Source organism: Kogia breviceps, chromosome 4 (genome assembly GCF_026419965.1).
Source record: "Kogia breviceps isolate mKogBre1 chromosome 4, mKogBre1 haplotype 1, whole genome shotgun sequence".
Taxonomy (NCBI): Eukaryota; Metazoa; Chordata; class Mammalia; order Artiodactyla; family Physeteridae; genus Kogia; species Kogia breviceps.
In genome coordinates, this window is record NC_081313.1 from 179,416,660 (window position 1) to 179,425,948 (window position 9,289).

At 53.4% G+C, this 9,289-nt stretch overlaps 1 protein-coding gene across 4 annotated transcripts; it reads right to left on the bottom strand.

Annotated features, from left to right (window-relative positions):
• Positions 1-125: 125 nt before the first annotated feature.
• Positions 126-9,248, bottom strand: EBI3 (Epstein-Barr virus induced 3). 4 transcript variants are annotated; one of them, XM_059060215.2, is made up of 5 exons: positions 8,375-9,248; positions 7,630-7,750; positions 5,609-5,787; positions 3,797-3,954; positions 126-1,621 (listed from the first exon to the last, which is right to left on the bottom strand). In XM_059060215.2, the coding sequence occupies exons 1-5, from the start codon at positions 8,445-8,447 to the stop codon at positions 1,469-1,471; spliced, it is 684 nt and encodes a 227-aa protein (XP_058916198.1). In that variant the 5' UTR covers positions 8,448-9,248; the 3' UTR covers positions 126-1,468. The 4 variants fall into 4 exon arrangements, 3 of the variants coding, with proteins under 3 accessions (XP_058916198.1, XP_058916197.1, XP_058916196.1); XM_059060214.2 differs by having other exon boundaries at positions 7,630-7,753; XR_010840580.1 differs by lacking the exon at positions 8,375-9,248 and having other exon boundaries at positions 160-838; positions 1,101-1,621; positions 7,630-8,052.
• Positions 9,249-9,289: the final 41 nt, after the last annotated feature.

Sequence of the window (9,289 nt, forward strand, 5' to 3'; positions counted from 1 at the left end):
GTCCTGGTAAATGATCTGAAGATAATAAAACAGGGAGACATATGGAAAGTGATGAGAAGGGGCTACTTGAGATGCATGAGTGTCCTATGGCTGCTGTAACAAATTATCACAAGCTCAATATTTTTAAACAACACATTTATTAGAGTTTTGGAGGTCAGAAGTCTAAAATGGGTGGCAGGTTCCTTCCAGAGGCTTCAGGAGAGAATCCATTTCCTTGTCTTTTCCAGCTTCTAGAGGCTGCCAGAGTTCCATGGCTCATGGTCTTGGATCACTCTGACCTCTGCTACCACTGTCACATCACCTTCTCTGTCTCCCTCTGACCTCCTGCTTCCCTTTTATAAGGTCACCTGTGATTACCTTGGGGCCACCTGGATAATACAATGTAACTCTACTTCATTTTCATTAACTTTAAAAAATATATTTATTTATTTGGTTGCACCAGGTCTTAGTTGTGGCAGGAGGGCTCCTTAGTTGCGACTTGCTGGCTCCTTAGTTGTGGCATGCGAACTCTTAGTTGCAGCAGGCATGTGGGATCTGGTTCCCTGACCAGGGATCGAACCTGGGCCCCCTGTATTGGGAGCGTGGAGTCTTAACCACTGGACCACCAGGGAAGTCCCCATTTTCATTAACTTAATGAAAGATCCTCAATCTTTAAGGATCCTCAAGATTGTTAAATTAATCACATCTGCAAAGTCCCTTGTGCTGTGTAAGGTATCACATTCACAGGTTCTGGGGATTAGGACATGGATATCTTTGGGGGGCGGTGTCTTTATTCTGCTTGCTGTAGATGAGGTGGTCAGGGAAGGCTTCTTGGAGGAGGTGACCTTGGAATTGCGACCTGAGTGAAATGTACAGAGGAGCTCCTGGATTGAGAAAATCTTTCAGAGCCTGGCTGTGTTGTCTCCTCCTCAGAGAGAGCTTCCCAGATGAACTCATGTCCCATTGGTGTCCACCCACAGTGGGGCTCACATCCGGGCAGCTTTTGAGGTGAACCAAACTGAACTGAACTGAATGGATTCATCATTCCATCCCAGGCGGAACACCCACCACCCCTGCCCTGACTCCCCCAGCCCCGTCTCTTCCTCTGGTCCAGCCCTGACCTCGTGTGTGGCCGTGGGGATTCACTGTGTGTGTGTGTGTGTGTCCTGGTCTGTCCTCTCCTCCCAGGGTCTCATGTAGATCTGTTAAAAGATGGAAGAGTCCTGATTCTAGTGACAATGATCCTTTCCTAATTAAACAATTTAAAAAATCTCACATTCCCTGTTCACAAAACATTGCACTGTGTCAAAGGAGGCAGTGAGTACATCCCCATTTCACAGACTGAGAAACTGAGGCTCAGAGAGGCGAAGTCACTTGTCCAAGGTTGCCCAGCAACTCGGCAGCAGTGAACCCAGGCCAGTCAGGTCCCATCCACCCTTAGGTGGATATCAAGGGCACAGCCCCTCTTCAGGGGTGCAGGGAACCCCCACTACTTGCCCAGGGTCACGGAGGCAACGGCGGGGAGACTCCAGGCGCTCGATTCCCCGTAGTCAGTGAGGTCCAGAGCAGCAACCTGGATGCAGTACTTGGCTTGGGGCCTCACAGCCTTGAGGGTGAAGGATGTGCCTTCAATTGGTCCCACCTGAAAGCAGAAGGAGGTCTGGGTCAGGGGAAACAAGGAAGCTATGCGATCAAGCCTTCCGTCCCCATGTTCGGGCTGCTGCTCCAAGACTCGGGCACCAATGTCAATCCTGAATGGCATGCCCTCTGCAGCCCCCTGTATATCTTCGGACATCTTCAACATCTTGCTGAGCAGGGAGAGCCTGCCCCTCCCTGGCCAGCCAATTCTCGGTCGACCAGGAACATGCCTTTCATATGAAAACCAATCCACCCCGAGTCCACACCCCCACCCATCCCCTCTCTCTCTACTGGTCACACACCAGCCCAAATCCCCACCCTGCCCTAAATCACCCCAGGGCCAGATGCCAAGCAACTAGAGACCACCCTGCAGCCCAGAGCCCACTGGAATTATTCAAACTCGCTTAACCCTAAGCTGTTCACCTGCCCTGCCTAGCCTTCCCCGAGGAAACCCCAATCCACCTCTGGCCTGGGCTTCAGCCTCCTGATGTCCCAAAGTTGCCCACATGGCTCTGTGTGGCGTGACGTGTCCTCTTTTCTGGGGAAATGTAATAAATTCTTTCGATGGCCTTGACCTCTCCATGTCCTCACCCAGGCACCTCCACAGATTAAAATCCCTGGGCACCAATGAGACACCCTCTCAGCTCTGCCTTTCCGGTTCTCCGCCCTGTCCCCTCTGTCCCTGGCACTCCACACTCTCCCTCCGACATCGGGGTCCCTCTCATCCTTGGCATGTCCCATGTCAGCCACCACCGGCAGCTTCCCAAGTTCAGGTCTGACAATGTCCCTCCTTCCTCTGCACAAGCTGTCCCATATGGCAGCCGGATGTGATGCTTTACGTTTTAGATTTAGATTAATTAATCACTGTACAATCTTGCAAATACACCAAAGTTACCGGCTTGTGCACTTTAAAACAGAGAGCTTCGTGGCACGCAGATTCTGTCCCGATGTTAAAATTGCAAGCATTTACAAAATTAAATTAATGAATCCTACACATCAACGTTAAAAGCCCATTCCTCGACTCCTCACCAGGTTGCAACCGCCTGGCAGCCTCACGCGGCCCGAGGCTACCGTCTTGGACGGTGTGGATGTGGAACATTTCTACTGTTGCGGAAGGTTCTAAGGGACAGGATTGCAAAAGCCTAAACCCTGCAAAGACTCAGCTCCTCAGCCCAGCATCCAAGGCTGCCCAGGACACAACTGGGCAGTGCGCATATGCTCACTGACTGATACCCTGCCTTTATTTTTTTATTTTTTTATTTTTATTTTTTTTTTTTTTTTGCGGTACGCGGGCCTCTCACTGTTGTGGCCTCTCCCGTTGCGGAGCACAGGCTCCCGACGCGCAGGCTCAGCGGCCATGGCTCACGGGCTTAGCCGCTCCGCGGCACGTGGGATCCTCCCGGACCAGGGCACGAACCCGTGTCTCCTGCATCGGCAGGCGGACTCCCAACCACTGCGCCACCAGGGAAGCCCCCCTGCCTTTATTTTTTAAGAATCTAAAACAATATATTGGACCGGTGCTCTCAGTTGAGGTGAAATTCACACGATGTAAAATTAACCATTCCACGGTGGGAAATCTAGTGGCATTTAGTACATTCACAGGGTTGGGCAACCGTCACCACTGTCTAGTTCTAGAACATGCCATCCCCCCAAAAAGAAGCCCCGTCCCCATGAGCAGTCACCCCCTCTCCCTCCCCCAGCCCCTGACAACCACGAATCCAATCTCTGTCTCTGTGAATCTGCCTGTTCTGGACGTTTCCCACCAGTGGGATCACACACTGTGTGTCCTCCTGTGTCTGGCTTCTCTCGCTGAGCATCGTGTTCTCAAGGGTCCATCCACGTTGCAGCGAGTGTCAGGGCTTCTCTCCTTATCATGGCGGAGTGATCCTCCCGTGTGTGGAGGGACCACATTTTGTGCATCCATCATCCGTTGACGGGCACTTGTGTTATTTCCACCTTCTGACCATTGTGAGTGGTGCTGCTGTGAACATTCGTGTACAGGTAATTGTTCGAGGCCCTGTTTTCAATTCTTTTGGGTAGATGCCCAGGATGGGAAGTGCTGGGCTGCGTTCCTGTCGCACACCAGCACCCCAAGCTGTGACCCACACCCCACTGTACCTTTGCACGTGCTCTTCTCTCTACCCGGGAGCCGCCCTCCCAGTCACCTCATCCTCCTCACCTGGCGGAAGCGGGCAGCTCCATGACGCTTGTAGCGGATCCGGTACTTGAGTGAGAAGATCTCTGGGAAGGGCCAGGAGCGGGGGGGTTCCCATTGCACCCGGAGCCGCTGCCCAGGGAGGGGGCTCAGGCGCACACCTTCTGGAGGGTCCGGTTTGACTGATGGACAAGCAGGAGGCGGGGTCAGCGGAGGGCACATTTATTCATTCATTCAACCAACCAAGCAATAAATATTAATTGAGTGTCTGCTGAGTGTCCAGGGATGTTCTGGATACGGGGGACACAGTAGTCCTGTCACCTTGGAGCTCAATCCCCCCGGGCAGAAGGTAAGACACAAGAGGCAGATCCGAAGGTCATAAAGAGGAGGGAAGAAAGGTCGGGAGTGCAAGGAGGGTAGTGGGTTGCAATGGTTTGGGAGACATAACTCACATACCAGAGAACTCACCCTTTGAAAGTGTACAGTTCAGTGGTTTTAGTATATCCACAGTGTCATGCAACCATCACCACCATTTAATCTGGAACATTCCATCTCCCCCAAAGAAGCCCCATCCCCGTGGGGAGTCAGCCCCCCATTACTCCCTCCCCCAGCCCCTGACAACCAGGAACCCACTCTCTGTGTCTGTGGATCTGCCTGTTCTGGACGTTTCCCATCAATGGAATCACACACAGTGTGTCCTTCTGTGTCTGGCTTCTCTCGCTGAGCATCGTGTTCTCAGGGTCCATCCACGTTGTCGCGAGTGTCAGCGCTGCTCTCCTTTTTATGGCTGAATAATATTCCATTGTGGGGATGGACAGATTTTGTGTATCCATTCATCAGTTAATGAGCATTTGTGTCGTTTCTAATTTCTGCCTATTATGGATAATGCTGCTATGAACATTCATGCACAAGTTTTTCTGCAAACGTGCTTTCCATTTTCTCTTAGATATATACCTAGAATTGGAATTGCTGGATTACATGGTAACATGTTTAGCTCTTTGAGGGACCGCCAGTCTGTTTTCTAATAACCACCAGCAATGTATGATGGTTTGCAATTTTTAAAAAAATGCTTAGGGAGGACTCACTGAGGAGATGACATCTGAGTTGAGAGCTAAAGGAGGTGAGGGAGTGAACAGTGTGGAGACCTGGGGGAAGAGCCTTTTGGGCAGGGGGAACAGCACGTGTAAAGGTCCTGGGGCAGGACTGTGCCTGGTGTGTTGGAGGAACAGCGAGGAGGCCCGTGTGTCTGGAGCAGAGTGAGCGAGGGGGAGAGAGGGAGGAGGGGAGGGCAGGGAGGGGACAGGAACAGATGGTGGGAGCCCTGGAGGGCTGTAGGCAGGGCAACAATGGGACCTGACTCGGATGCTCACAGGCGCCCTCTGGTGGCTGCTCTGGGGAGGACAGATTGTGGGAAAGAGGGCAAGAGCCCAAGGGGGACCCGACTGGAGTGCTCACAGGCGCCCTCTGGTGGCTGCTGCGGGGAGGACAGACTGTGGGCAAGAGGGCAGGCGCCCAAGATGGGACTTGACTTGAGTGCTCACAGGCGCCCTCTGGTGGCTGCTGTGAGGAGGACGGATGGGGGTGAGGTCAGGAATAGGGGACCAGGATGGAGGGGGCTGCCACTGGTCCAGGTGGGCGGTGATGCAGGTTGGACCAAGTAGGGGCCTAGGAGAGGGGAGAAGTGGGCGGATTCTTGCTGAATTGTGAAGGTGGAGCCCACAGGATCCGAGAGGGGTGGGCAGGATCTCATCCTGACAGGTGGGAGGTGGGCGTGTTGGGAGGGGAGGAGCAGGAGAAACGGGGACCCTCCACACCCCCACCGCTGCCCCTACTCACTGACGTGCTCCGGGACAAACGGCACGAAGCTGCTGCTGACGCCTCGGGGGTGGACAGCCGTGATGTTGAGCACATAGGGCACCATGGAGAACATCTGGATGTCAGGGATGATGCAGCTGGTGGCGTGTGGTGTCCGCTGGAGGCAGGGCCGGCTCTCCCCATGGGCTGCCACGCCAAGCCTGGACACCGAGTGCGCTGTGAGGGTCCCAGCACTTCCGGCTGGCCCCCTGTGCCCTGGACCCCAAGTAGGGACAGCAGGTGAGGAGTCCTGCTCTTGGCTGTGTGATCCTAGGGACCCTCACTCCAACATCACAGAGCCCGGGGGACCCAGGGTCGGGGGTAAAACCCCACAGGGAGATGCTAGGGTCCGGATTCTAACACTTTCTCGGAGGACTTCCCTGGCGGTCCGGTGGTTAAGAATCTGCCTTCCAATGCAGGGGACGCGGGTTCGATCCCTGGTCGGGGAACTAAGATCCCACATGCCGTGGGGCAACTAAGCCCACGCGCCACAACTCCTGAGCCCCATGTGCCACAACTAGAGAGAAGCCTGTGCACCACCGCGAAGGAGAACCTGCATGCCACAGCAAAGACCCAGCACAGCCAAGTAATAATAATAATACAGTTTTTTAAATAAATAAATAAAGCTTTTTGGAACGTCAACATTCCAGCCTTAGAATTCCAACATTCCCAGGTCTACGATTCACGGATTCTGGAATCCAAAATAATAAGATTCCAGTTCTCTCGAGTTCTGACACCCCAGGATCAGACTCTAGAGCCTGGAGCTCAGCACCATCCACAGAAGCTTCCACAGCATCCAAAACGTTCTGCTTCTGCCCTGTGGATATGAAGCACGGCTAATGCAACTGAGGGGGACTTTTTGATTTATTTCATCTAATCTGAATGAAAAGTTTCCACCTATCAGAAAGCGTGGGAAAGTTCCTTAGAACAACTCAGGTGTGTGAATCTACTTTTCCAAACACAAATGTTATGAAATCTAATCAGAGATCAAGAATATCCGATTGGGGGACTTCCCTGGTGGCGCAGTGGTTGAGAATCCGCCTGCCGATGCAGGGGACACGGGTTCGTGCCCTGGTCTGGGTAGATCCCACGTGCCGCGGAGCGGCTGGGCCCGTGAGCCATGGCCGCTGAGCCTGCGCGTCCGGAGCCTGTGCTCCGCAACGGGAGAGGCCACAACAGTGAGGCCCGCATACCACAAAAAAAAAAAAAAAAAAAAAAAAAAGAATCCATCTGCCAATGCAGGGGACACGGGTTCGAGCCCTGGTCCGGGAAGATCCCACATGCCACGGAGCAACTAAGCCCATGTGCCACAACTACTGAGCCTGCGTGCCACAACTACTGAAGACCGTGCACCTAGAGCCCATGCTCCACAACAAGAGAAGCCACTGCAATGGGAAGCCCGCTCACCACAACTAGAGAAAGCCCGCGCACGGCAACAGGAAGACCCAAAGCAGCCAAAAATAAATAAATTTATTTAAAAAAAAATAATTTCTGATTGAATGTTTAGCATCTGAATTGAAGTGTGACACATGTGTAAAGCACAAATGGAATTCCATGACTTAGTATAACAAGACCGAAAGCAAAATTTCTCATTAATTTTTAAAGTATTGATTACATGTTGAAATAATACTTTAGATAATCCTATTAAATGCTATGAAATCAATTTATAGTATAAGTTTAAATATATGAATCATATATAAGCATGTTAAAGTACATTGCATTCGATCATATTAAATGATAAACATTTGGAATATTTAGATACTATTTAAATAAAATATTAAAGCCAACGTCACCCATTTCTTTTTCTTTTTTAAATGTGGCTTCTAGAAAATTTTACCCTCCACGTGTGGCTCGCAGTACATCTTTTAGGGCGTATATTTCTAAGGGTTGGCGGTGCCCTAGAATTCTGAGGGGTTCAGGCTCTCACTAAGTCCCCAACTGCCCTGATCCTAGGGTGTCAGCCCAGATGTAGAATCCCCAGGAAGGCCTCCAGGCTCTCTGACCTGTACGTGGCAATGAAGGACGTGGGCCTGGAGGAGGTTGGAGTGGGAGGCAGGGTCCAGGAGCAATCCACTGCGATCGGGTACCTAGAGGCCTGGCACCGCACCCTGGGCTGGGTGGGAGCTGCTGGGGGGCCCGGAGAGAGAGGGAAAGCGTGAGCTTCTGATTCACCCGGGACTGTCAAAGCCCTGCAGTGGCTTGGCCCCCACCTCACTGCCAGCCAGTGCTGGGCACACATTAGGAGCCTAATAAAGTTTTGTGGAATGAATGAGTACATGAATGAAAGGCACCTACATCATCTCTCACTCTCGCTACAATCCACCAAGGCAGGAACTATTAGCCCATTTTCCAGATGGGGAAACTGAGGTTCAAGGAGCCACAGAGGGGATCTAGGGTTGGCGGGGATTTCTGGTGGGAGGGAGATGCTTTACCGGACCCCCTCTTTGTGATGGTTTTGTTTTGAATCACATGAAATGAATGGATACAATTAAAATTTCTTTCTCTCCCACCCTCCCTTCCCGCAGGCTGTGGCTGCCACTTCCCGGTCCCTTTGGGGTAGCTCTTGCCCTCTCTGTGCCTCAGTTTCCACCCCCCATGCAATGGGATGGTAACCCCCTCCCATCAGTGGTCATTACAGAAGGTGTGTGAGCTCCCACCCCACCCAGAATGTTCCACGGCAGACAAAGTCCAGTCCTCAGAGAGTGTCCCTGTGCCCTGGCTCCCCCTACCCCCCGGGTCCCCACATACCTTCTCTCCAGCAGCAAAGTGAGCAACCCAACCAGAGGGTGAGGGTGAGGACCAGGACAAGTCTTGGGGCCATGGCTCAGGCGGGATCTGCTTTCAGGGGCTGGGGCAGGGAGCACCCTCGGGCGGGCAAGGGACTCAGGTCCCACCCAGCGGAAAGCCCAGCCCCCAGCCGAGGCCCCCTACTTCCCCTTCCCCTTCTGACTCACTGCCTCGTTCATGGGGCTCCGGAGGAGGAGCCCCCAGTCCCTTCACCGGCCACCCCCAGTCTCGGGTGCGGAAGGCCCCAAAGGTGGGGGCAGGAGGAGGCCACGAAAGGGAGAAGTGGTGACCCTGTGGCCTTTCCCAGAAGAGCCTTCCTTCCGGCTGCAGCGAGTGGGGGGGGGACGCCGGGGAGGACGGGGAGGAACAGAGAGCAGCTGGCACCGACAGAAGATGCCGATCGCTCATCAACCACAGAGGTGGGGACCCCCCCTCGCCAGCCACATGCCACGCTCCAGGCCACAGAGAGGCAGAAACCCAGGCTCTGGCAAGGCAGCCCCGAACCGTGGACATTCTCCAAGGGCCTGGGACGCCCGGGGACAGGCAGAGCCACTGCTGGACGCTGAGGAAACCTGCGGAACAGGCTGGACACGGAGGAGCTGCCTTCCTGCCCGAGCTGGAAAGAGCCAAGAACCCCCAGGGGATTTCAGGGGCTTGGCCCAGGGGCCAAGAGGCTGTGGGAGTTTGTGGGACACTCCCACCGGGGCCGGGTTGAGGGTGAGGACAGTGAGGTAAGTCGTGCAGCCTCAGATTCTGTCTTCATTTGACATTTGCATACTTTGCCCATCATGAACTTTTGGGAACCCATTCTGACTTTGAAAAACAGCGCAGTAACTGGGGAATTCCCTGGCAGTCCAGTGGTTACGACTTTGCGCA

Excerpts from the sequence above, each read along its gene's own strand:
- EBI3 (XM_059060213.2), bottom strand. The coding sequence starts at position 7,904 with ATGTACTCATTCATTCCACAAAACTTTATTAGGCTCCTAATGTGTGCC. Across the intron at positions 5,788-7,629 it reads TCCTTCATTGCCACGTACAG|GCTTGGCGTGGCAGCCCATG; the intron begins GTCAGAGAGCCT and ends CTCGGTGTCCAG. Across the intron at positions 3,955-5,608 it reads GTTTGTCCCGGAGCACGTCA|TCAAACCGGACCCTCCAGAA; the intron begins GTGAGTAGGGGC and ends CTTGTCCATCAG.